The sequence below is a fragment of the Carassius carassius genome, chromosome 9 (assembly GCF_963082965.1).
Source record: "Carassius carassius chromosome 9, fCarCar2.1, whole genome shotgun sequence".
In the NCBI taxonomy this organism is placed as follows: Eukaryota; Metazoa; Chordata; class Actinopteri; order Cypriniformes; family Cyprinidae; genus Carassius; species Carassius carassius.
Window position 1 is genome coordinate 18,024,382 of NC_081763.1, and position 27,844 is coordinate 18,052,225.

Here is a 27,844-nt window from a genome sequence, read left to right on the forward strand (position 1 = left end):
CTGCCACTGTTATGTTCTGTATATGTCAAATAGTTCTGTGACGCAATAAAGCAATTTAAGTGTGTAGTAGTGCAATCATTACACTTATTACTCAGATTTTTCAGTGTTAGTCTCCTATATTGACAAAAAAAATAAATAAATAAAATAAAACACCTTGACCTTAAGACCTCAATTATGGGGTCTCTGAGCTTATAAAGCATAGTTAACTTTTTCTCAAAAACTTAGTCACCATATAGCATATTACATATATTGTAATAATTTTCAAAAATGTTAAAAGACATGATACAAAATCAAAGGATGAGCTGCTTGATTTAAACCATTTTAGATGTCACTATTCTGCTTTAAATTCAAAATTCATCTCAGGACACAAAGCATGGCACTATAGGAACTCAGTGTGTCTTTGAGCCAGCAGAGGACACTAGTGTATTGCTTTGCAGTATTCATATTCCTTACAAACACATTAAAGTACTAGCGAATTTGAGTTTGGTGAAATGCACCATCTGCTGGAACCATTGATTCAAGTTGGTGTGGCAAGCAGAAGAAATCTTTAATCCCAATTACAGTAGCAACTCCTCAGATTTAAATGGATCAAATTTGAAATCCTGCCTGGCAACTCAAAACACAGTTTGAAATGGAGGGAGGGGAATGAAAAGGACAACATCTTTAGAAGAGACAAGTTGAATTCAGCAAGAGCATATAAAAATCCAACAGCAGGGTGCGTCACCCAGCACTAAAAACCCAGATAATGTTAACTAGTAAAAGGTGAACGGAGAAGGACAGACATACCAATAGGTCAGATAAGAGTTATTAAGTTTAAGTAATTAAAAGGTGAATGGAAAAAAGCCTAATTGGAAGGCAAAGAGGAGGAGACGGAGTTGAGAGGAAGGACACAGAGAAAAGGAGGCAGCAAGCAAGTTGGAGACAAATAGAAAATGATTAGGTGCACAATCTCAGTCCTTCTCAGCAAATGTCAACTTTGGTCAACCCTGAGAGACTACATTCAGTCCTCTTCAGTCAAAATAGAGAACAAAACAGGACAGATTGACAACAGTGAACACCTGAGGAAAAGTCGTAACTTTGGAGAACTGGAGACAGTAAGATAGAATGTACAAGATGTTTAAATAAAGTTCTTTTTATTGATAATTGTCTTTCAAAAAAAGACCCTAAAAAGACACATAGTAAGCAAAGATTTTCAAAGCTTTAGCTGTGATCCATCTACAAAAAAAAAAAAGTAAAAAGATCCAACATGATCGTTTGTTTTAAATCACTGGACCTCTAAATGGAAATTATGCACCGGTGACAAACTCTCTCTACCTCATGTTTTCTCTGCACATCCATTCTCCCTGCGTGTGTGTGTGTGTGTGTGTGTATATACATGTATAACGGTTCCGTGTTTTAAACAATGCAGGGAACATAAACAGTGATGGGGGCTTGACCCACCCCCTTTGACCCCTCTGTCTGTCTCAGTCTTCCCTAGAGCCTAGCTGGGCATTTACACGGAGGCTTTGTCAGAGGCTCCCTGATGGAAAGACAGGTGGAGAGATGGGGCAATGAGCGATGGAGGGGGAGGGAAGGATGGGTGGGTGGGAAAACAAACACAAAGAGCGTAACAAACATAACCGGCACACACACGCAGTCTCATATATAAACACACATTTGTAAAGTTACATGAGGGAAAAAAATGAAAGAGAAAAGGACTTCAACCCTGGGTACTGTTTTGCTTTACAGCCATTTGGAGATGGAAAGAAAGAAGGGAGGTAGAGAAAGAGAGTGGAGTCAGATCAGGGAATTTTGGGTGAGAGGATGTTCATCCAGCGGGTGTTATTTCTTGGCTTTTCCACCCTTGGCTGAATTTCGCGGTGGGGTGACTGGACGTCCTGAGCCCATTCCACCTCCTCCACCATAGTATAGCTTCTTATCGGCTGGCTTAAGGATCTGAAAGAAAGAGGACGAGAGTAAGCAACAGCGCACTACAGCAAAAAGACTGCCAAATATAGACATGTCTGCCCACAGAGAGAGAGCACTTCAATACATATTTACATTTAATCATTTAGCAGACGCTTTTATCCAAAGCGACTTACAAATGAGAACAATAGAAGCAGTCAGGTCAACAAGAGAACAACAACAACAACAACATTATACAAGTGCCATGACAAGTCTCAGTTAGTCTAGTATAGAACGCATAGCCAGGTTTTTTTTTTTTTTTTTTTTTTATAAATGAAAAGACAAGAAAAGGAAAAGTGCTGGTATTAGTTGGTTAAGTGCAGGCAAAAAAGATGAGTCTTTAGATGTTTCTTGAAAATGAGTAAAGACTCAGCTGTACGAATTAAGATTGGGAGGTCATTCTACTAGCTGGGCACAGTCCAGGAAAAGGTCTGTGAGAGTGATTTTGAACTTCTTTGGGATGGCACCACAAGGCGTCGTTCACTTGCTGATCGCAAACTTCTGGAGGGCACATAAGATTTAACCAGTGAGTTTAGGTATGTTGGTGCCGTGCCAGTGGTCGTCTTGTAGGCAAGCATCAGTACCTTGAATTTGATGCGAGCGGCTACTGGTAGCCAGTGTAACCTGATAAGGAGAGTAACATGAGCTTTTTTTGGCTCATTGAAGACAACCCTCGCTGCTGCATTCTGGATCAATTGCAGAGGCTTGACAGTACATGCAGGAAGGCCCGCCAGGAGAGCATTACAATAGTCCAGTCTGGAGAGAACAAGAGCTTGGAAAAGAAGTTGGGTGGCTTGCTCTGACAGGAAGGGTCTAATCTTCCTAATGTTGTACAGTTGTGGCCAAAAGTTTTGAGAATTACATAAATATTAGTTTTCAAAAAGTTTGCTGCTAAACTGTTTTTAGATCTTTGTTTCAGTTGTTTCTGTGATGTACTGAAATATAATTACAAGCACTTCATACGTTTCAAAGGCTTTTATCGACAATTACATGACATTTATGCAAAGAGTCAGTATTTGCAGTATTGGCCCCCCTTTTTTTAGGACCTCTGCAATTGGACTGGGCATGCTCTCAATCAACCTCTGGGCCAAATCCTGACTGATAGCAACCCATTCTTTCATAATCACTTCTTGGAGTTTGTCAGAATTAGTGGGTTTTTGTTTGTCCACCCGCCTCTTGAGGATTGACCACAAGTTCTCAATGGGATTAAGATCTAGGGAGTTTCCAGGCCATGGACCCAAAATTTCAACATTCTGGTCCCCGAGCCACTTGGTTATCACTTTTGCCTTATGGCACGGTGCTCCATCGTGCTGGAAAATGCATTGTTCTTCACCAAACTGTTGTTGGATTGTTGGAAGAAGTTGCTGTTGGAGGGTGTTTTGGTACCATTCTTTATTCATGGCTGTGTTTTTGGGCAGAATTGTGAGTGAGCCCACTCCCTTGGATGAGAAGCAACCCCACAAATGAATGGTGTCAGGATGCTTTACTGTTGGCATGACACAGGACTGATGGTAGCGCTCACCTTTTCTTCTCCGGACAAGCCTTTTTCCAGATGCCCCAAACAATCGGAAAGGGGCTTCATCGGAGAATATGACTTTGCCCCAGTCCTCAGCAGTCCATTCACTATACTTTCTGCAGAAGATCAATCTGTCCCTGATGTTTTTTTTGGAGAGAAGTAGCTTCTTTGCTGCCCTTCTTGACACCAGGCCATCTTCCAAAAGTCTTCGCCTCACTGTGCGTGCAGATGCGCTCACACCTGCCTGCTGCCATTCCTGATCAAGCTCTGCACTGGTGGCACTCTGATCCCGCAGCTGAATCCTCTTTAGGAGACGATTGCGCTTGCTGGACTTTCTTGGACGCCCTGAAGCCTTCTTTACAAGAATTGAACCTCTTTCCTTGAAGTTCTTGATGATCCTATAAATTGTTGATTTAGGTGCAATCTTAGTAGCCACAATATCCTTGCCTGTGAAGCCATTTTTATGCAACGCAATGATGGCTGCATGCGTTTCTTTGCAGGTCACCATGGTTAACCATGGAAGAACAATGATTTCAAGCATCCCCCTCCTTTTAACATGTCAAGTCTGCCATTCTAACCCAATCAGCCTGACATAATGATCTCCAGCCTTGTGCTCGTCAACATTCTCACCTGAGTTAGCAAGACGATTACTGAAATGATCTCAGCAGGTCCATTAATGACAGCAATTAAATGCAGTGTAAAGGTTTTTTTGGGATTAAGTTAATTTTCATGGCAAAGAAGGACTATGCAATTCATCTGATCACTCTTCATAACATTCTGGAGTATATGCAAATTGCTATTATTAAAAACTTAAGCAGCAACTTTTCCAATTTCCAATATTTATGTAATTCTCAAAACTTTTGGCCACGACTGTATAAGGCAAACCTGCAGGACCGGGTCGTTGTAGCAATGTGGTCTGTGAAGCTTAACTGATGATCCATCACAACTCCTAGGTTTCTGGCTGTCCTCGAAGGAGTAATGGTTGATGAGCCCAGCTATATAGAGAAGTTGTGATGAAGCAATGGGTTAGCTGGAATCACCAGGAGTTCTGTCTTCGTAAGGTTAAGCTGAAGGTGATGGTCATTCATCCAGCTAGAAATGTCACTCAGACAGGCTGAAATGCGAGCAGCTAGCGTCGGGTCATCTGGCTGGAATGAGAAGTAGAGTTGGGTGTCATCAGCGTAGCAGTGATAAGAAAAGCCATGCTTCTGAATGACAGATCCTAATGACGTCATGTAGATGGAGAAGAGAAGTGGTCCAAGTACTGAGCCTTGAGGAATCCCAGTAGCAAGGTGGTGTGACTTTGAAACATCACCCCTCCAAGACACACTGAAGTATCTGTCAGAGAGGTAGGACTTAACCCACAGGAGTGCAGTTCCAGAGATGCCCATCTTTCTGAGGGTGGACAGGAGAATCTGGTGATTAACAGTGTCAAAAGCAGCAGACAGGTCCAGTAAGATGAGTACCGAGGATTTTGAAGCTGCTCTTGCTAGTCGCAGGGCTTCAGTAACCGAGAGCAGAGCAGTCTCAGTTGAGTGGCCACTTTTGAAGCCAGATTGGTTGCGGTCCAGGAGGTTGTTCTGTACAAGGAACATAGAAAGCTGGTTGAACACAGCTTGCTCAAGTGTCTTTGCAATGAATGAAAGAAAGGGATACAGGTCTGTAGTTTTCAAGAAGGGCTGGATTTAGAAATGGTTTCTTGAGCAGTGGGCTTACCCGAGCCTGCTTGAATGCTGAGGGAAATGTTCCAGAGTGAAGAGAGGAGTTGATAATGTGAGTAAGCGAAGGTATGACTGAAGAAGAGATTGCTTGAAGGAGGTGAGTGGGGATCGGATAAAGTGAACAAGTAGTAGGATGATTGGACAGGAGAAGTTTTGAGACGTCCATCTCTGAGAGTGGGGAGGAGGAGGAGAAAGAGTGTGTGTCGGTCATTGTGAAGTTGTCCTCGGTCTGCGGTCTGGAGAATTGGTCACTGATGGATCTTGTCTTATTTGTGAAGAAAACTGCAAAGTCATCCGCTGTAAGAGTCGATGGAAGGAGGTGGTGGCGGCGGATTAAGAAGAGAAGAGAAAGTCTTGAAGAGTGTCCGAGCGTCACAACAGCTGTTAATTTTGTTGTGGTAGTAGGATGTTTTAGCCGTGAAGACATTTGCAGAGAAGGAAGAGAGGAGAGACTGATACACACTGAGGTCGGTAGAGTTTCTTGATTTCTGCCATTTCCTCTCTGCAGCCCTGAGTTTAGAGCGATGTTGACGAAGAACCTCGGACAGCCAGGGGGCAGAGGGGGGCGGTGCGTGCTGGTCTAGACAACAGTGGGCAAAAGTTGTCCAAGCAAGATGTTAAAGTGGAGCAAACATATTGCTCACATATAGTGAGCAAAGCAGAAGCTCCGTTTCAAAACCTAGAGAGCTGCCTAATTGACCAATTTAAAATGAAGCACTCGACTCACAACTGACAACATATGCTAATGTGAAACGGTTGAAAAATGTCAAATTCAAAAAGAATAAAAACTTTTTTTTTCAGTTTTTTTTTTCTTCATAAACACTTTTCAGTAGCGGATAATTTAAAATGTAAAATAATAATAAAAAAAAGTCCAAAGACCCCCACAATAAGCTCTATTGCAGTATATTATGGGGTTTCTTACACAGCAAGGTTTTTTCTTAACCATTGTTTGGCAAATTTTCACATGCAAAATCTAATTTCAAGGGAAATTCCCAAATTATTTCTTTACACAGATTCCTCAAAAAAATATTTTCCTATAATTATAAAATGCAATTATTTAAAAACCTTGTTACAATCTAGACAGCGATTTTTGTGCCTATGAAATGTTACTGCACATTTAGAATAAGTAATCTTACAAGGCAGCATGATTAAGGAGCTTAGCTTTTTTGGATCTGTAATGAGAGAAAGCCCATAACTTTTAAAAGCATCTGTAGGCAGCATACTAGCTTTCTGAAACGGAACAATAGAGTCACTGTAGAGAACAAACCTTCAGAAAATTATTTAATGCAAATCTAAAGATGAAGTTGGCCAGACCTATTACACCCAAGTATATTTTATGCATTTGCAGAGGAACAGAAAAGCCTTGTAATAAAGGTCAAAGCAAAAGAGAGGGAGGAAAATGACAGCTCTTCTCTTACCTGGAAGGAACACATGAGTGTCTCATCCACACTCATCATGGCCCCGGCGTTATCAAACTCGCCACAGTAGTTAGGAGCGGAGAACAGGGTGACTAACTGTCTCTTTGCGAAAAACTCATAACCATCCTCCACCACCTGAACAAGATGATAACGTCACATCTTTTAATGCTGCAATGATTTGTGGAGACATTCCTACCACCGCAGAGCATAAACTAACCTGATGTGCCCTGCATATTAGGTCCATGTCATGTTTGTGAAGGAATTTGGCCACCACGTCTGCACCAAAGGTGAAGGACACACCACGGTCATTCTCTCCCCAACCCAGCACGTCTTTGTCGGGGTCGGCCCACAGCAGGTCACACAGCAGCCCCTGGTCAGGTACATCCGTGGGCCGCATGACACGCCGCACCTGCTCCATTGACTGCAAGTCTGGAGAGAGGCCTGGAGCAGAAAACAATTCATTATGTTTCACAGTGCACTTCCAGGGACAAACTGGTTTGTTTTTTAATTTTGCGATCAGCATCCAGAAGCTGTAAGATGCAAAACAACACAAGAAATGGCACCACATCTATAAAACAGAACATCATTACTAACAAGATGTCTTTCATCAGCATTAATGCAAAAAAAAAAAAAAAAAAAATTATATATATATATATTTCATAATGAAGAAAAGGTTTATTAAAAAAATGAAGCACAAATAATAAATAGAAAGGTGTTATATTTCTTGTATCAATACATGTCTGAACGTGAATGTTTTTGGTTCAATATGTCAAATGTTAATTTAGGAGATTCATTAAAAGAATATAGTTTAATTTTTGGTGAATCAGACTACACTACTGTCCGCACTCAAAAACAATGCAGGAAATGTAAAGTCAACTCAATTCAATTTAACAACCAACAACCGCCGGTGGCACGGTGTTTGAAAAAAAAAAAAAAAAAAAAACGAACTAAACATTAGTGTCAAAATTTGCTCGTTAACGAAGGCGATAATTTTTTTCCAGTTTAATGTGTTCAAATTATTTTACGTAGGGGCAGGGATGGCCATCCACTCACAACTGCTGCTTCTGTCACTTTTTCTCATGACAAGAAGTGAATTTATTCAGTCGCAGTCAGAATGACTGAACAGGAAACGTTTCAGACACGCGCTCCACTTTACTTTATTATCAGGTGCAGTTAAGAGAGCACGGACGGTCCTGTGCTCAAAGGCGGTGCGCGCTTCCTTTGTGCGTATCCTTTCATATCAAACTGCGAAATAAACTATATGCAAGCAGTGGTCAGTTAATTCATGGAATTACCAAAAAAGGTGATTAAAGCCAACTTAAACTGTGCATGCATGTAATCTATTTTATATATATTATATACAGGATATATTTATATGTATGCACGTCTAAAAATCACTCATCTAACACATCCTATTTAACTCGTCAGTTTGTGTTTATTTGATCACTTCTGTCAGTGAAGGCCGCCTGCAAAACACTAAAATAAATATCAAAGAAATAATGCTTATTTAGGCTACAAGAAAGTAGCCTAAATAAGAAAGTTAAATACACCCTGTCTAACGGACGCGAGCGACGCAGAGCAACAAAATACTCATTATAAGCAGTGATGCTACACTGGATGCAGCACAACACGACATGATAAATCCCTGTCCGGTCTGTGAGGTACTGACACAGAGTTCAAATGTCCTGTATAGACACTAGACAGACTAAACCTGTCGCAACGCGGTTGTGTTGCGTCCGGTTTACTTTTCTGCCACCAAGCAAGCTCAGTAGCTATACTCCTCATCTGCACGCGCTCTCTTTGAAATAGGAATCCGTTGGCATATTTCTTGTTACCATCTTTTATTTATCGCTGTCTCGTTTGTTTTTGGCCAGTTTGGAGATAGCCTCACCAAACCTGACCAGCCAGCGTTTGCGATCACGAGAACTTGTGCAAACGCTGATGGGTGACATGAATGCAGATGACTCCAGATCGGTGAGGTGGTATTTGCTTTCCCAACAAGATCCATCGCCCAACACTAAATTAATTTGCTGAATGCATAAACTGTATTTTCCTGCGCTCAAATCTTCCAATCTAAAGGAAACGCTGTGTTTGAGGTAATTTGTTAATTACCATAGACTTAGAATTTGCAACTATTACAGTTATTACACTCATATACAAAACGTTGTATTATGCTTGCTATAGAGTTTGTGACGTCACGTGCACTACCGCCGGTGGCAGTAGACAACCGCGGTAGCAACCGACTACCGCGGTGACGTGGTTGTCCCGGCAACCGTCACAGCCCTACCTTTAAGACCAACTGCACGGATGCAATATACTGAAACATCAGGATTTCCCCCGTTTTACATTTGTTTAACATATAATTGACTTGTGTTTTTACATGAATACTCCACATGAGGGGCATTTTGACAATTGTGTGGGTATGTGACCATTCAAGGACGAAAGAGATCGGTTTTAGCAATCATATGCTGTCTGAGAGAGGTGCTTTGTATTTGTGTCAGTCAGAGTTCTTTTGCGCTTAACTCTTTAAATGCATCCCACTCTTTATAATCTCATTCATGCATGTTTCCAAGTAACTCAAAGGTGTTCATACCTTTTTAGTAGTACTATGTTACGCAGATATATTTGCATACTACGGAACACAAAATCTCAAACGATAGACACTTTATTCCACGGTAACGATATATACCTTCATACCGCCCAGCACTAGCATGTAGGTTGAATCATAACAGATTATCAGAGCAGTTCAGTCATTTTAAAACATTCTGTGAGACGGAATTTCACAAACAGTGTAAGTGATTGGGATTGACTGGTACTGCTGCTTCTCCCACTCTCTCAAAATACACAAATGGCCTCATATCCATAATATCCATGTTGAGTTTGCTCTGTAAGCGAGCTGGACGCTGCAATACAAGACCAGTGCACGTTTTGTACAGTTGACAATTGTCACTGGCACTTCATTTTGAGCCATACAAATTTTAATATTCAAGCTATTTCAACCCATTAAGTACTCACACACTCTCTGAGAGATGGTCTTCAATGTGCTCTCAGCCAAAGCGAGCAAAGCCGCCTCTCAAATAGCTCACGACTCTCAGGTGTCAGATATTACTTACTTATTATTAATACATATGATTAAATTAATTTCCTTATTGCCCAGCTATTCCATTTTATTTATCAGTGGCACATGTATTTTTATAAATAGCATAAGTAATTTTGTCCAGTGATTTGTTTGCATTATTTAGGCATTATTTTATTACATTTTAATTTTTAAGCCAATAGATTTTTTTTTTGTAACACTTAAAACAAAAATTTTTAACGTCTCATTTGTCAATGTATTAACATGAACTAACAGAGCGAAATTATTATTTTTATTGTAATTAAGTTTGTTTATTATTTAACACCATGCAAGCTACCTCGGATATATTCATGGCGAGAACAAGGTTAGTTAAGTTAAAATAAGTTTTCAAATTTGATCTTAGATAAAAATTCTAAAACTAAAAAAAATTAAATAAACACTTTTGAAAAATAAACACACTTGTTCCTGTAGCTCAAGTGGTAGAGCATTGCATTATCAAGGTTTGGGGTTCGATTCCCCGGGAACACATGATAGATAAAAATTGATAGCCTGAATGCACTGTAAGTCGCTTTGGATAAATGTGTCTGCTAAATGCATACATTTAATTTAATTTTAATTTAAAACTAAACTTTGGCCTTACTTCATTAAAAATCTTTCCATAAAAGTCAACAGAAAAATTATGAGTTATGACAGACTTTAAACTATTACAATCCATCAATATTGCTTCAAAGATAATGGATTCTAACATAAAGGAGGATCTTCACCTGTCTCATTGGTATATTGTTACACTCCTAGTGAACACCACAAATTTAATCTGCTTGAAGTAATAGAAATAACCTCAACATTTTTAAATGGGCACTCCTTCTGGACCTTTATGTTTACAGCAGTCCACATTTACAGCATTTCATTCGCTAACCAGAGCAATTATTTTAAGGATATGATGACTGATTGTATCACCAAAAAAAAAAATCAATTACAGTTCATTTCCAGAGTAGATTACTCCCACGTCTTCTGCAAAACACACTACAGTTCAAATGAAGTGTACACTAAACCCTGTCTTTTTACAAGGACTCTAGTAAGTCCCCTGGTGTGTCCCTGAATTTGTGCCAATCACAAGAGCCAAGCTTTATGGTCTCCCAGTGATACGGCTATGAACAGCTATATTTTCACTTCTCCAGGAAAATTGCAAAGTCAATAGAGGGGTTATAACAGAGCATTAAAATTGCCATGGGGACAGAAGACCTCTGCCTGCACTCTTACCTCCATGGCAACAGAAGATCTTCTCGTCTACAATGGCAGCCACAGGTAAACAGTTGAAACAGTCTGTGAAAGTCTTCCACAGCTTAATGTTATACCGTCGCTTACCTGAAGAGATTGGGGGGGGGGGGGGGGGGGGATCCTTATTACCATTCAAAACTGAAATGGGTATATGGAAAGGTGTCATAAGTAGTAATGTAGTTGTTAGAGATCAAATTCAGTTTTTATACTAATACTAACACTCATCATAGAAGCCATATATACGGTTAATAGAGGCGCATTCATGGTTGCCACGCAGCAGGAAGAAGTTTTCAGGATATTTCACTTTGTAGGCCAACAGGAGGCAGATGGTCTCTAGAGACTGTTTCCCTCTGTCCACATAGTCTCCCAGGAACAAGTAGTTACTCTCAGGAGGAAATCCGCCATACTCAAAGAGACGAAGAAGGTCATAATACTGACCATGAACATCACCTGCACAGAAAAAAAATATATATAAAAAATAAAGTTTAATCTAGAACGTTCCACAAATTAGGATACAAATTCTTTTTATCTTCCAGGTTTCTATGAAGGTGGGAACCCTGTAAAACAAACATACATACCGCAGATCTTAAGTGGTGCTTCCAGCTCCAGTAGAATTGGCTGGCTGAGGAAAATTTCCCGAGATTTGAGACAGAGGCCACGGATTTCACTCTCTGTCAGCTGTACGTTCTTGCCTGGCCTGGATCCTTTAACTGAGAAAACACAAACACAAACAGAAGGGACAAACTGAGAATAGCAGGAAATAAGCCACACAAAAAAGCAAATGTGCCAGATTAGACCCGGCTCTCAGAAGATAAGTGCTTTGAAAAACTAGGAGGAAGATCTAGAAGATGATAAACTCTACTCAAGAGGCTCTCTGAAAAGATGGGAAGTACAGACTAGTGACACACAGGCGTCAGTGCACTTAAACACCATATCATGTGTCTCTACTCAAGCATGCACGCCAACTGGTCGGCAAAGGCATTTACAGAATTTAGCAGGTTTAAGCATTTCTTAGCATTTGTCAAATGAACACAAGCACAATCACAATACAGTGTAAAGAGCTCTCCTCTGATTGACTTCTGGCCAGTTTTAAAGATTAGGTGCAACTGAACTTCAGAGACAGAATCAAATATTCTTGACAAACAGCCAAACGTAGGTCAACAGATTCTGTACTCCTCATTGCAGTCTCTTAAAAAAAAAAAAACACCACATAAGTTGAGCTCCAAAGAGATTTGCTGCAACACTGTAATAGGAGGCTTGCACGGTCCAAACCATAGACTGAAAAAAATATGGACAAAGCGTCTGTGACGTCACCCATAGACTTTCTGAAGAACGGGTTTGAAGCCGTTTATGGGGGGTATGGGCTGCGCCATCTTGGAAAATCTTGGGAAATCCTAACCCCGCCCACCTTCTGACGCAGCGCGCTTCACTCAGCTCGCTCTGCAAATTCGGTTATCTCTGTGTATATTTTAGGCAACGAAATATGTTATAAAACACCATACTAACTATTTTTGTTTTCATTAAAAGAAATCTTAAACACAATACAGCCACACAAATGTGGTTCAGGCAACGCATATTGATTATATTCAACTACACATAACGTTTGCCTATTTATGAAAAAACAAAATATAAAACACAAACCTGCCTCTTTTCATTTTAAATATAATATAAAAATATTAAACATTTTATGGTCCAGGCAATATGTGCATTTGTACTAAACAACAGATTTTGCAGTAAACAACATTACAGATCATCTTCGTTGTATTATAAATTAAAATGACAAAACTCAACCCAGTCTCTTTTTGTTAAATTTCAGTTTTATCAATATTAGCCATTATAAAAGTATAAGTAAAAGGTATAAGAAGCTATACAAATAAAGCAAACAATTCAGTTAAACATACAAAGTCAGCGCTCTAGTCTAACCATACATCGGTAAAGTTAAATAGCTTATAAAGTTATGAAACTTCCCCTCAGGCAAAACGATTGCCCAGGGAAAAAATTATAGATTTACGAGACCAAAAATCACCCATTAGATATACACAAGATGAATTATATCTCATGTTTAACCACTACAGAGACACCAGACTCTGCGGCATTGGCGGCAAACTTTAGAAGGTCTAGCCGAGGAAAGACTGCTTCAGGCGGGGTACATGAACGCCGAGCGCCTGGTCATAACTGGATCAACTGGATAAAATTTTCATAAACCTTTAAATAAACCACAGATTTGAGCTTTAAACAACTACATTCTCGCCTGAAAACCTCTTAAAACTACATTTCATGATACAGAAACAGTAGTATTATACGTCAACTGTATTAAAAAAATGGCGCTTCTTGTTGTCATTCTCCGTGGCGCTGCCTTGTCAGCTGTCAATCAAGCTGTCACTCAAAGTTAACCACACCCTTATTGTCATATATTTTATATCTAAATACGATCTAAACTAACGAGTTAGAAAAAAAAAAAAAAATCACCCCCCTCACAGTTGTCAGGCACTCGGAAGCTATCGAAAAATACAATAAAAGTCCATGGGACCAACTTGTAAAAACATGAATTTATGCTGTGAAAACGGACATTTTAACATGGGGGCTATGGTCATTTGCTCCCTTTTGGGACCTTCCCCTGGCGGATTTTCGATGTATTGCAGTTTTTCGCACTTCCGGGTAGGCTTCATTTTTCAGATCAGAATGTTGCCGCTTGGTCCAAACAGACATCTCACACAGCGCAGACCTGTGGTATTATTCAAACATGCCCTTTTAGACTTGGTGCATGACATGCTGTTCTGGGGTTTAGCTGGCAGCAGCAAATGAAAGAAAGAGCACAGGATGTATCTGGACAGGAGAAATATTGCAGTCTCTTTGGACAGGGCTGTAAATGACGTATCCGAGGTCACACTGGCCATACAACAGAAGTGACACATCCGTGTATGGAATGTTCGGAAAGGAAAGATAAGAGACCCAGAGGCAGCCCCACAGTTGCCGGGTTTTTAAATATACATTTCACATGGCTGGCTTCAGGCAAGAATTATAGTACTGAGCGTATCCTGGTGACTCACATAATCGGCAGTTATGCAAGGATTATTTGAGAGATAGCTTATTTGTGCAAATTCACAAAATTGATCCATCGGGCCTACACATCTAAATAAATGTTTAAAGCATGAGGTTTCACACAGACTAACCAAGGACACAAATAGTCAGCAAAGAGAGAGAGAGAGAGAAAAAAAAAAGTTATGACATCACAATGCCCACTTCAAACAAACCGAATAATGCTTCTGCCAAAACAATTTCACCGTGCAGGACAAAAGGCTGGAAAAGACAGGATGCATCTCTACAAATTTAAATCAGCACCACAGAAGAGGTCTCATTTAACATGAAGGTCCACAGAGAGAAACAGCTGGCTGCCTGATGTTCAACCAACCTGAATACACATTTGCGCAGCTGTTTAAAGACATTTACAGCATAGTCCTTCAGAGTGCAAAATACATGTATGCAGTTTGTCGTGTTAGCAAAATGTCCGAACCTGGTAACACTGAAACTTCTATCATTTTTAATATAAATTTTCATACGCAAGCAACAACTGGTTTATTTTTAACATACTAATATAGTAGTGAACACTCATTCAATTAAAATGTGAAATAATAATATATACACTGAGAACTTAAAATTACAGCAATCGGCATTCACCAAGGCAGGAAACGATCAAGTTGTGCATTTGCCCATTCATACATGTACATTACCATTCAAAAGTTCAGGGTCCATTAGATCAAGAAATTCAGTTTTATTCAGCAAGGATGCATTAAATTGGTCAAAAGCAATAGTAAAAGACATTTATAATGTTACAAAAGACCTCCAATTCCAATAAATGCTGTTCTTTTGAACTTTATCAATTAAATCAAATGCAGCATTTAAGCAAATATGCATGTGATGTCACTCTGAATCTACACTTATGATCCTGCAGAAAGGGGTACACTGAAAAAAATAACTTGTAGGATTTACTTAAAAAACATCTTAGTAACAATTTGCACTAACAATTTTAAGTACATTTTAAGTATTGAACCAAGTAAAATCTACTTAACTATGTTAGGTAAATTTAGCAAAGGAATTAAGTAAATTTAACATGGCCAGTTAAGAGTTTGATGAGTAATATCTATTTATTTATTTAGTTAAATCCAGTACATTTCCCTCAGTTACAGCTTATCAAATTTACTTTAACAAGGTGACACTCAAAAACAACCATGCTATTAAAGCATGTGTTTCACTTGCAAACATGCAAGCAAACAAATAGACAGCTTGTTATCCTTCAATGTTAATATGTCCACTCAATATAATTATTTCCTGAATGAACACAGAGACCTCGATACTTGGTACACCATACACAATGATGGTAACAATCAGTGAATAGTGTCAGAGTATAAATGGATCATTTCGAGTAGAAAATGAACTCCACGTCACAAAATAGTACATTTTATGTAGTATATACTTCACCACAAAATCATTTTTATCAGTGTACACGGATTAAAATTATTTTGTGGGGAAGTAAATACTACATAAAAACATCTATATTAGTACTCAATTTAAGCTTGTAGAAACTAAAGTTTAAACAAATATATCTTACTTGGAATTGTTTGTTATGTACAAGGATTCTTTAAGTAAGTATCAAAGTTATGATTCCATATTTGCCATCATGCATTAAGGCATGAATAAATAAAAAGTTTACATTTTTCACTGTTTTCGAGTTGTATTTACACTGTTTTATGTTTGCTTTTATTGTTAGGTTTAGTAACTTACTGTCTTGTGACACCTGGACTCAAAAATCATACTCAAACACCATTCGTATGGTGTACCAATTATTGATGTGCCTGTGTTCATTTGGGAAATAAATATATTTGAGTGGGCATATTATCTTGAAAGGAGAACAATCCGTCTAATTGCTTACTTACAGATTATTTAATTCAATAATCAAGTTTTACTACAAATGTGTGTGTGAAAACTTGCAAAAAAAAAAAAAAAAAAGATAAATTAAGTAAAGTTTTATTCAGTGCACTGCCGTAAATTACTGTTATTTAATAGTTATTTTTTTAAAGGGATTAACATTACTTAAGTAAAATGTACAAACAGAGCCAATAAAATTTACAGGAAGTTCCCAAGTAAACATAACTTAAAAATATAGCTACTGATAATTGTGTTTAGGCTTTTACTTGTCAAATTTCTGCAACTTAACTAGCCTTTTCTGAGTGACAATTGTTTACAAGCTTTTTTTTTTTAATGTAAATTCTACTCCACATTTTTTTCTGTGTATATTGTAATGTAAATGGTGCTGGAATGTATTGTTACTTTGCCTTTATTTCAATGTAGACTTCGTGCTGGATTAACTAGTTTAACTATCAAAGCTATTGATTTGTAGATAAGCTGTATATTTATATTGTCTCAGGTTTATTATTTGTCCACACTGATGATAATGGATAATTGTTTGGTTGCTACTGCGCTGTCACGAACAGTCTATAAGCCCTTTCACACATACAGACTGTTCCAGAAAATTACCAGTAAATTGCCGTAAAGAGATCATGTGTGAACAGGATCTTTTAAAAAATACCAGTAAATTGCCGGAATTCTGCTGTGTGAAAGCAGAAGGAAAATTACTGGTATGAGCACGTACGAGTTCAGAACGCAGTGACGTAACACGTCTACTCCGGGCCAATCATAACAATGTGTCGCATTCACGCACTGTTTAAGAAAATAAAAGTCATCCAACTGGAGCGACAGTGAAATTAAAGTGCTTATCCTTATCCGGGTGGATGAAGAAATTTGTCATCATCTGAGAGGAACTGTTAGTGATGCAGTAGCGTATGATAAAATAACAAACTGTTAACCGTCTCCGAGAGCAATGCATTCACAGGAGTCAGATCATCAATAAACTGAAAACATTGCGTCTTAAATATCTAAAAAACAAACGACCATCACAAAAGTTGTTTTTGAAGTAACCACCAAGCGGCCAGCACAGAGATCGAGCTGGTCAGCCTATGTTTGATCAGCCTTCTCAAATCATCACGAATTGTCTCAAATAAAATCTAAAGATATAAAAACAGTTCAAAGCATGTAATGATGTTTTAACGTTAAACCCAGATAAATGTGCGCTATATCCAATATTTTGAGCGGAGAGTGCAAGATAAAGCATGCTCAGGGAATACATGCCTCACAAACATGATAAATATCTATAGAATGCTTTAAATTACTACTCAACGAAATAAAACAAATGTAAAAAAAAACGGCTTTCATTACAACCATAATCCGTATAGATGAGCATCTAATGAGGAGATGACGAGACCGGCAACTTCATCTTTGGGGCACAGACTCAGAAAACACTAGTTTATCAGTAAATAATTCAAATATCTTTTTACTATTTATATAAATCCCACTGCATCTCATGTTTTTAAATGAAAAAAAATGTATTCTGTGTGACTAGTTTTCCGCCCTTTTTATTTATTTAACAATGCATGCATACATGACGCAGTTTTGTTTATAGTTCTTTAAGCAACTTAATAATTGGTTCATAATTTTTAATATTATGTTTTTTTTTTCACAATCATGTATTCTAATGCTTTGAATTAATGTGCAGTAATATTTTGCTCAATCTTGAGGCCTCAGAAGAGAAGCAAAAAGCTTTTCTTCACACTAACAGAAATTATGCATTTTAAATTCGAATTTATCATATGCAAGTAAAAAATTTGAATTTAGTTTTTCAGCTATTTTGACAGCCCTAGGCGATTCTAGCCCGAATCTGTATCTGTATGCACGAGACTGTCGGAATACCGGCAGAATTCACATTTCTGTTGTAAAAAGATAAATATTGTGCAGAAGTATTATTTGCTGTTATGCGTGTGTGTCCAAAGCTGCAGTTGCTGTGTGACGCGTGTTCCAAAAAAAAAAAAAAAAAAAACTGGACGCGCTCCAAAAGAAAAAAACATTAAAGACTTCTTTTAAAAAAACTGGACGCGCTCCGAGAGAAGGCCGTTTAAATCAAATTTCCTATTTTCGTTTTCGAAACTTGTGTTGGTTGGTCCAATCGATTCGTGCAATAGATTTTCGAAGTGACAGTCGACACGGTCAAGGTTTTAGACTAGACGGGAAAAGGGATGGGACTAAAAGCAAAAAAAATAAAAATTGAGTCGGTCCTAAATTGACAGGGTCGGTCGGGTTACGGCAAACAAGAATATTTTTAAGGATGGCCTAACCAAAAACTGATGTGAAATAGGTAACTTTTTAACAAACAAATCAGATGACGCACACCAAAGATGTAGTCTACCAGTTAGGTGGGGTCACTTAAAAGAAAACCGTTAAGGTCACAGGCAGCAGAAGAGTGACCTGAGGGTCTGGACAGTGACGGAAGTCCGTTGGCTCAGCCAGTCAAAAGTGGGTATAAATAGGATCCTGCTGCTTGTCACTTTAAACCCAGATTAAGGCCAGCTAATGCCCTAACAGCACTTGCTCTAAAGTTAGTCATGGGGCCAATAAGCATCACAGAGATTAGACCCAACACAAGGGTGAGGGTGGACCTATGACAAACAAGCAAATAAACTACTTAAACGATAATAGTAAACGATGATAGTAGGTGTGCAAAGTTAGGTGTGCTAAATTCCATAAATAAGTATAAATAAAAGGTAGTGCAGGGAACAGTTCAACCGCCCACAAAAATGGGGGTGTACTTGGTTGATAAACAATCAAATAAACCACTTGAACAGTAGCTAGTAGGTGTGTTACACTTCTCAAACATCAAAGAGAACACAGTGCAGAGAACAACAAACGGCAATTAATCAAATTTATCTACAAATGTATATCTAGCTGTGTCAGGCTAATGTGAAATACATGAAATGCACGTGCTCATCACATGGACATTCATGTGTTTTCCTTCAAATGCTTCAGGTTCTCAGAGGTGATTTAAATCCAATAGCAATGAGATAGAGGGACAATCTGGGGAGAAGAAAACATTTACGTGACACCACAACAGAACGACGAATGTTAGCAGATGCTGTGTAAACAGTACACAGCAAAAAAATAAATTAAGGAAACAATCTGTGTGCAAAAGCTTCCTTTATGTCACCTGCAATCAGTACAATTGATTTTCCATTGGTTGGCCACTAAAGCTTCAGGCACAACAAGTGCTGCAATACAGAACAGAATGAACCGAAAGGATCTAGACTTAAAAGCTTGAATCTCAAAACATTCCACAGAACAAGCATTGCGATCCGGATAACAAAAGGTTACTACCTGTGAGAATATGCACTGCTGTGTTCATTAAAAGAGAGGATTAAGTTATGTAACTTCATGTAATTATTACTAACCTACAGGCATGGTAACCCAAGTAGAATAGTAGTACAATAGAAAATTTTGGTCAGGACACTCCAATTATAATTCGTTCACCGTACTGCACTTGCAGAGCCAGCCCAAGGCATAAGTGAACTAATGGCTCATTTCCACTGACCGGTACGGTATAGTACAGTACATTATGATTCGGTACGGGTAACCCTGATCAGGCTTGCGTTTCCACTGCCAATAGTATTCTTACATGGTTGGTGTGGTGCAACAATAAGCACAACTCTGCCTCTTTTTGTTAAATGTTAGTTTTAATTAGCAATAGTAGCCATTATAAAAGTAGAAGTACAAAGTATAAGAGGCGTCTATAAAAGGAAAAAGGCAAAAGCAAACAGTTTAGTCAAACGTACAGTACAGACCAAAAGTTTGGACACACATTCTCATTCAAAGAGTTTTCTTTATTTTCATGACTATGAAAATTGTAGAGTCACACTGAAGGCATCAAGGGCTATTTGACCAAGAAGGAGAGTGATGGGGTGCAGCGCCAGATGACCTGGCCTCCACAGTCGCCGGACCTGAACCCAATCGAGATGGTTTAGGGGTGAGCTGGAAGGCAGACTGAAGGCAAAAGGGCCAACAAGTGCTAAGCATCTCTCGGGGAACTCCTTCAAGACTGTTGGAAGACCATTTCAGGTGACTACCTCTAGAAGCTCATCAAGAGAATGCCAAGAGTGTGCAAAGCAGTAATCAAAGCAAAAGGTGGCTACTTTGAAGAACCTAGAATATGACATATTTTCAGCTGTTTCACACTTTTTTGTTATGTACAGTCGTGGCCAAAAGTTTTGATAATTACATAAATATTAGTTTTCAAAAAGTTTGCTGCTAAACTGCTTTAAGATCTTTGTTTCAGTTTTCTCTGTGATGTACTGAAATATAATTACAAGCACTTCATACGTTTCAAAGGCTTTATCGACAATTACATGACATTTATGCAAAGAGTCAGTATTTGCAGTATTGGCCCTTCTTTTTCAGGACCTCTGCAATTCGACTGGGCATGCTCTCAATCAACTTCTGGACCAAATCCTGACTGATAGCAACCCATTCTTTCATTATCACTTCTTGGAGTTTGTCAGAATTAGTTGGTTTTTGTTTGTCCACCCGCCTCTTGAGGATTGACCACAAGTTCCCAATGGGATTAAGATCTGGGGAGTTTCCAGGCCATGGACCCAAAATTTCAACATTCTGGTCCCCGAGCCACTTAGTTATCACTTTTGCCTTATGGCACGGTGCTCCATCGTGCTGGAAAATGCATTGTTCTTCACCAAACTGTTGTTGGATTGTTGGAAGAAGTTGCTGTTGGAGGGTGTTTTGGTACCATTCTTTATTTATGGCTGTGTTTTTGGGCAGAATTGTGAGTGAGCCCACTCCCTTGGATGAGAAGCAACCCCACACATGAATGGTGTCAGGATGCTTTACTGTTGGCATGACACAGGACTGATGGCAGCGCTCACCTTTTCTTCTCCGGACAAGCCTTTTTCCAGATGCCCCAAACAATCGGAAAGGGGCTCCATCGGAGAATATGACTTTGCCCCAGTCCTCAGCAGTCCATTCACTGTACTTTCTGCAGAAGATCAATCTGTCCCTGATGTTTTTTTTGGAGAGAAGTGGCTTCTTTGCTGCCCTTCTTGACACCAGGCCATCTTCCAAAAGTCTTCGCTCACACCTGCCTGCTGCCATTCCTGAGCAAGCTCTGCACTGGTGGCACTCCGATCCCGCAGCTGAATCCTCTTTAGGAGACGATCCTGACGCTTGCTGGACTTTCTTGGATGCCCTGAAGCCTTCTTTACAAGAATTGAACCTCTTTCCTTGAAGTTCTTGGTGATCCTATAAATTGTTGATTTAGGTGCAATCTTAGTAGCCACAATATCCTTGCCTGTGAAGCCATTTTTATGCAACGCAATGATGGCTGCACGCGTTTCTTTGCAGGTCACCATGGTTAACAATGGAAGAACAATGATTTCAAGCATCACCCTCCTTTTAACATGTCAAGTCTGCCATTCTAACCCAATCAGCCTGACATAATGATCTCCAGCCTTGTGCTTGTCAACATTCTCACCTGAGTTAACAAGACGATTACTGAAATGATCTCAGCAGGTCCTTTAATGACAGCAATGAAATGCAGTGGAAAGGTTTTTTTGGGATTAAGTTAATTTTCATGGCAAAGAAGGACTATGCAATTCATCTGATCACTCTTCATAACATTCTGGAGTATATGCAAATTGCTATTATAAAAACTTAAGCAGGCACTTTTCCAATTTCCAATATTTATGTAATTCTCAAAACTTTTGGCCACGACTGTACTTTTAAAAGTTTAAATCACATTTAAAAAAGCGTCACCGGCACTTACAATCGTTCGCACGCGTTTTGCGCATGAGCTTCACGCAACCCAACATTAAATAGGTTAACAGACTATCGATAGCTTAAATCAATTGGATCTCTTATCGACAATTAATTGATCATCGATTAATCATTGACATCCCTAATATCTGCATATAATCTATATTAGGGATGCACCGAATATTCGGCCACCGAAAATTTTCGGCCGAAAATGGCCAAAAAGGGCATTTTCGGTTTTCGGCCGAAACACTTTTATTACCGAAACAACACGGCCGAAATGTTATGATGACGCAAACAGAAACCGCGACCTGCACGTGCACCTGCATAGCGCAGACCACGAGCTCCCCGCGTCATTCACTTCACACCAGTGGGTCTTAATAGAGAACATTCTCTCTATTCTTATTCCTTTATTCGCAGCACTAAAGCGTCTCCTAACAAAGAGATTGAGACGGACCACGAAGTGAAAACAAAGAAAAGTACAGTCTTATAGAGTCTGTTAGCACACGTCTCACTGAGATCTTTTCGGATCATCCGCACTTCATCGCGAATGTGCTTGATCCGCGTTATAAAGACCATTACTTGGACGCGGAAATATGGCAGAGCACACGAGAAATGCTCCAGGCCGCGCTGGATGCGGAGAACCCGCGTGGAGACGGAGAAGCGCCAAGCGCAGGAGACTGAGATCAGAGCGCAAAAAAAAAAAGACTCGTCTCTGCATATATAATACACACATATATACATATACATGCATAATATCAGATTGTAGCCATATTTCTGCTAGATTTTTTGCTAGATTTCTGCTTTAATTTGATAAAAATGTTTATTTATGCCCTGGCCCTATTTAAATACACTCTCTCAAATATTTCTCAAATGTCAGGCAGATGACAAGCTCAACTGCTCAACAGCTAGATGGTTATCTGTCTGAAGTCCCCATCCCCAGAAGTGATAACAGTCTTGCCTACTGGAGAAGTAATGCACTTTCTAGTACTACAGAGAAAAATTTCAAATGCTCTTCACCTAAATGCACTTTTTATGAGAGAACAGTTAATTTTAAAACCTTTCTGCAGGCCAGTAGGCCTGTACATTATTATTTAATATACAGATGAGTGGGATTAAATTTTAGTTTGAATTTTATTTTATACTGTGCATTGTTGCAATGTGCTTAATAAATATTTGCATAATTTGTAATTATGCATTTTTATGTTTTTTTATAATTTATGTAATTGTAATTATCTTTGAAACTTTAATATTAATTTATGCAATTGCAATGTTTTAATTTTAGTAAAGTTAGTACACGGTCATAGCAATAAATGCAATGGTACTAATAATTGGGATAATTTCTTTCGGTGTTTCGGTTTTCGGCCTTGGTTTTCTCTTTTTCGGTTTTCGGTTTCGGCCAAGAATTTTCATTTCGGTGCATCCCTAATCTATATCTGTGTTATTTGAAGAGCAGCATCTAATAAATAAGCCCCTTAGGAGAATCAGGACTTTGGACTGAGGCATCAAGCACTGAGGGAAAAAAGGACAGCAGGATCACATGAGGAGATATAAATACAACTACTATCAGGCTTGCTTGTTTATTTTATTTTTTTACTGAGATTTGCAGAAGAAGAAAAAAATAGGTTTACACAGCTAAGTAGCCAACAGGTACCAAAGTCAAAAGGTAAAAGGTCCAGTGTATGTGGAAATCCCTTTTCTTTGTAGGTCCTTGGTGTTACAATATTTAGAAAGTGTGTGTGTGTCTCCCTTTTCTTACATATGAAAAATTCTGGAAAAAATACATTAAATTTCTTGCCAAGTTAAAAAAAGTCTAAATTCTGTTCAGCAGCTCAATTGGCCCATGCACCAGCATCAGTAATTACCATATCTGAACCTCACATCTACTCAACCAAGGCCCACACAACATTTGTAAATACATGTAATTTTGTGAAATGGATTAAAGCATTATAAAGTCATAAATATTCACTAAACTAATACACAAGAAGTGAAGATTTGTGTACATTTTATAAATGATAAATTGTGTGGAAACTACAAGGCTTCTATGGGCTCAGATGCCATGTTGGGCTGTGGGCACAACTTCCTTTGCTACAGAAACAGCTGGAAAGATGGTACATAGTTTAGTAGGCCTAAAGCATTCCTGTTATGCAACACGCATGCTTGATGTGATTCAGATATTTGATAAACTGCTTGCTTAGTTTTATTAGGCCCATCTGTGCTATGCTTCTCAATGTTTACCCTCAGTAGACACTAGTTAGCATTAAGTACAAAAGACAAATCCACTGCAGCTACAGGGAAAATACGCAAAAACCCGTTTTCAATGTCTTTCAGTAAGGCTATATCCTTACTCAATCCAAACTTTAAGCATTTATTAATACAACTATGTTGTATATTTCATATTTCGTTTCATAAATAGTATATTTCCACTTAGTAGACTTCAAATTGCAAATTATATTACAGAAAAATGACTCTTCTTGAAGGACATTAGAGTGATGAAAGGGCTTCCAAAACGATGAAACACAGTGGCACCATCTAATATGACATTACTCTGTAAATTAGCCTGGATCTACGCTGTCTGCAGGACTATGCAATTAAACCTTTGCAGTAAAGTCCCTGAACAGGTAATAAAACCAAACCCAGTAATTATCATCATCATCTAACATACAACAAACGGCACTCTCAGGAAATCCTAAGGACTAAAGCATTTACAATAAGTGCAACTGTAAATCGCTAAATGTTCGTTTTCATACAGAAGAAGTGTTTAAATTCAGACTCTCCTCAGCAGCTTTGAAACAAATCAGGGTTTATTCCATGTTGCGAGGGCCTCTCTTGTGAAGATCACTTCCACTAACTACATCCTCATTAGTGGAGTAATCCTATTGTTGCCGGTTTTAATTAGGCACAGGACTTCCCCTGCTAAAGTGGAAGGTAAACAAACCGCAACTGTGAACTGGACAGAGACAGAAATGAAAATCACTTCAAGCACCCCAGTAGCCATTGAATGAATTTCCGCTCATGACCTCAAAAAATGAGAATATGAAAAAAAAAAAGAGCATGCAATTGTCAACTATAACTGGTTGTGTTATGATAGCTATAAAACTGCCGGACAGAGTTTTAGTAAATTATTGTAGACTGGTTGGCTAGCAACTGCTAATTCGGTCCACTTCCCCGGCTCTTTTCGGGACAGAAAATATGCTTCCAATTTTTCTGGAACACGACACAAATGCAATACAAACACATAAATACAAGTATTTACTGATTTCGCAGGTTTCATTTGAGAACAACAGTTAATAATTAAAAGATGTGCAGAGAAGTTCTCACCTTCCAGGAGACGCTGTATTATGGAGTCGATGTTTAATTTGTCCGGCTCCGCCATTTTAGTGGATTTTGTCGGGTTTATTCAAACAGGTCGAGTCCGCCGTATTCTGTTGTCTTGGTGATTTGTCAAAAAATAAGGCCTCAGTCTGAACAAGCAAAGCGTATAAAAGATATGTTATGGGAATGTGTATTTACTGGCTATATTTCCTTTGTCGTTTGGTTGATCGCTAGCTGCTAACACTGTTAGCCTGAGGACGCTAACTATTGCCTACCCGCATTTAAACACCAGGAAACGGTTACTATGTAACAAAAACTCACACATATACCCCTTCGCCTCTTATTTCGATTCTCTTAATGTCCCACGAACATCCAAAATATCCAGACTGACCCTATTTTCCGTATCCTCACAACCCCCTTTCTCTCATCGTCTACGGAACTTTAAAAAAGGACCGTGTTTTTCAGGAGCGAAATCAACGGAGGTTGATAGCACCCGCCTCCGCTGGTAAATGCAGGGGGATGATTGGCTTACTTCTCACATTTGAACCGACGGTGTGGTCACTCATTGGTTAGTCTTCCCATACATCTTATTTCCAAAGCCATGACGTCAATGAATGAGGTGAAAATGGAGAGAGCGGATGAGGGTGTATGTTCACGTACGTGCTATGAAATTGTTGGCACTTATAATGTACTTTAGGTTTAGGGACTATAGCATTATTATAAATAATAGCCCAAGGCCACATTATTATACCGAGTCGCTAACGTTGTCATTAACATTAACTGTTTGATGGCAGGTTTGTTCATATTTTCCTTACAGGGAAATTGTCTAACACACCAGCGCCCTCTGTAGACGTCACGGAACATCGCTCCTACCTTTTCTTGAGAGAGTTTCCCTACCTTTACTGGCACACATATTCGCGATATTACTGTAAAGCAAAACAATTTAATACTAGTGTTCATTTGGGTAATAAAGTTTTGAAATTAAATGTGCCAAAAGATTCTTGTGAACATTTCACAAACACTTTTGCGGATCCTTGCCCAGTAGGGGTTCAATCCTCAACTGTCTGGCAGGAGACAACTATAAATATAGATAAATATAGACAACTTAATTTTTAATGAAAAATAACAAATTAAAAATTAAATAATCATAATCAATGCCAAAAAAAAAAAAAAAAAAAAAAATTATATATATATTATAAACTAGGTTAGTGGATAATTCAGCAGCAAAAGAGTGCACAATAACTATATAAAAATATTAAACTAAATTAAACATTTAGTGAAGCAACATTATTTTGTGGGCAACAAATAAAAGTTAAGTGTAGGACAAAATCTGGAAGAAATTTACACATTGCTCTTTGTATTGCTGTAATATACATTCATGTAAAACAAGTAGCCTATATATATATATATATATATATATATATATATATATATATATATATATATATATATATATATATACTATGAAAAATTTAAATACATTTCTTTTAAATGTATTGCATAGTAATGAAGGCAGCAACACATGATAGAATAGAACAAAAAAGACTAAATCTTTCATTATGCAAAAGTATAATACGAAAGGGTATGGCTCCAATCCAGAGTGACGCAAAGCGCTTATGCGCATACCATGTGCAGATTGATGCGCTTGAAGCAACACAGAGTCACAGGCAGTGTTGCCAACTTAGCAATTTTGTTTCTAGATTTAGCAACTTTTCAGACTACCCTAGAAACTTTTTTTTTTCAAAAAGCACCTAGTAACAATTTTATCTATTTTAAAAAAAAGTTTTTGCCAACTTTTTGCAACTTTTGTAAAGTGACTCAAATGCAAAAAAAGGCACATATTTTCAACTAAATTCCACAAAAAGAGTAAACCACTGAACAGCTAGCCAGCCAAGCAGCACATCAACCTGGAGAGAGCTGCAGAAAGATGCCTAACAGTACAAACATCAAATGTGCATTAAGTTGCTAGTTCCAACTGGTCAATAATATATGCACATTTATGATACAGCATGTTATTAGCTTGTATATATAATTGTTGTTCAGTAAGGTAGACTGTAAGAAAAATATGTAGAAACACTGAAAAGGTACTAGTCATTTTCTGCCAGGATGTTATCCTTTAATTTGTAACCCTGTAACCTTAAAACACAAAATACAATGTAGAATTTAAAACAGGTAAAACACCTGTGAATAATAAATATGCAATGTTCCTTCATTTTAACAGTACACTGTATTGTATTTTTTACAGACGTTTGTGTAACTACAGTTCACAGAAAACATCTTCTGATGCACAACCTTGGACACATCATCAGTGTTGATTCCATGTGTCACTGGGTGTTTCTGGTCTTACAACAGACACCCTCGTCCTGGCAACCCGTCCGAGGCTGATCAGACCTCGACCTGTGTCCATGTGGCATTCTGCTGCCCCCACTGCTCTCCCCTCTTCAACCAGAGCCATCTGGAAGGTTTTTCTGCTCCTTCCATGTTGTTGCCTATGGCTCTTCTCCGGTTAACACCTGTTATGCCCAGCGTGCCATAGGCCTTGCTCAGGGAGTGACTGGCAAACCCCCTGCTGCCCACCTCTACTGGCATACACTTGGTCCTCCATCCGTTCCTCCGATAATCCTCCACCAGTTCTTGGTATTTCTCCCTCTTTCTCTCTTGAGCCTCCTCTATTCTCTCCTCCCAGGATACTGTCAGCTCCAACAAGATCAGATGTTTTGTGGCCTCAGAAACCAAGATGATGTCAGGTATCAATTTGGACTGGGTGATGTGTGTTGGAATTTTCAGCTGCCATTCCAGCTCAACTGTCATTACCCAGTCCCGGGCTGTGGAGAGCAAACCTTCAGAGCAGTTTTTCAATGCTTTCTCTGGCTTTTTT

General features: G+C 38.7%; 1 protein-coding gene across 2 annotated transcripts; it reads right to left on the reverse strand.

Moving 5' to 3' along the window:
• Window positions 1-1,558: 1,558 nt before the first annotated feature.
• LOC132149135 (serine/threonine-protein phosphatase alpha-2 isoform-like) lies at window positions 1,559-25,479 on the reverse strand. 2 transcript variants are annotated; one of them, XM_059558103.1, is made up of 8 exons: window positions 25,242-25,479; window positions 24,973-25,115; window positions 11,532-11,663; window positions 11,173-11,403; window positions 10,936-11,040; window positions 6,817-7,040; window positions 6,600-6,734; window positions 1,559-1,935 (listed from the first exon to the last, which is right to left on the reverse strand). In XM_059558103.1, the coding sequence occupies exons 2-8, from the start codon at window positions 25,025-25,027 to the stop codon at window positions 1,822-1,824; spliced, it is 996 nt and encodes a 331-aa protein (XP_059414086.1). In that variant the 5' UTR covers window positions 25,028-25,115; window positions 25,242-25,479; the 3' UTR covers window positions 1,559-1,821. The 2 variants fall into 2 exon arrangements, with proteins under 2 accessions (XP_059414086.1, XP_059414085.1); XM_059558102.1 differs by having other exon boundaries at window positions 24,973-25,478.
• Between the last annotated feature and the right edge of the window lie 2,365 nt (window positions 25,480-27,844).

What these genes read in the sequence shown, in the direction of transcription:
- LOC132149135 (XM_059558103.1), bottom strand. Translation starts at nt 25,027, where the DNA reads ATGGCGGAGCCGGACAAATTAAACATCGACTCCATAATACAGCGTCTC. An exon ending in ATATGGCTTCTATGATGAGT is followed by an intron (nt 11,041 to 11,172) that starts GTTAGTATTAGT and finishes CAATCTCTTCAG; the next exon opens with GTAAGCGACGGTATAACATT. An exon ending in GATCTTCTGTTGCCATGGAG is followed by an intron (nt 7,041 to 10,935) that starts GTAAGAGTGCAG and finishes TTTCTGCTCCAG; the next exon opens with GCCTCTCTCCAGACTTGCAG.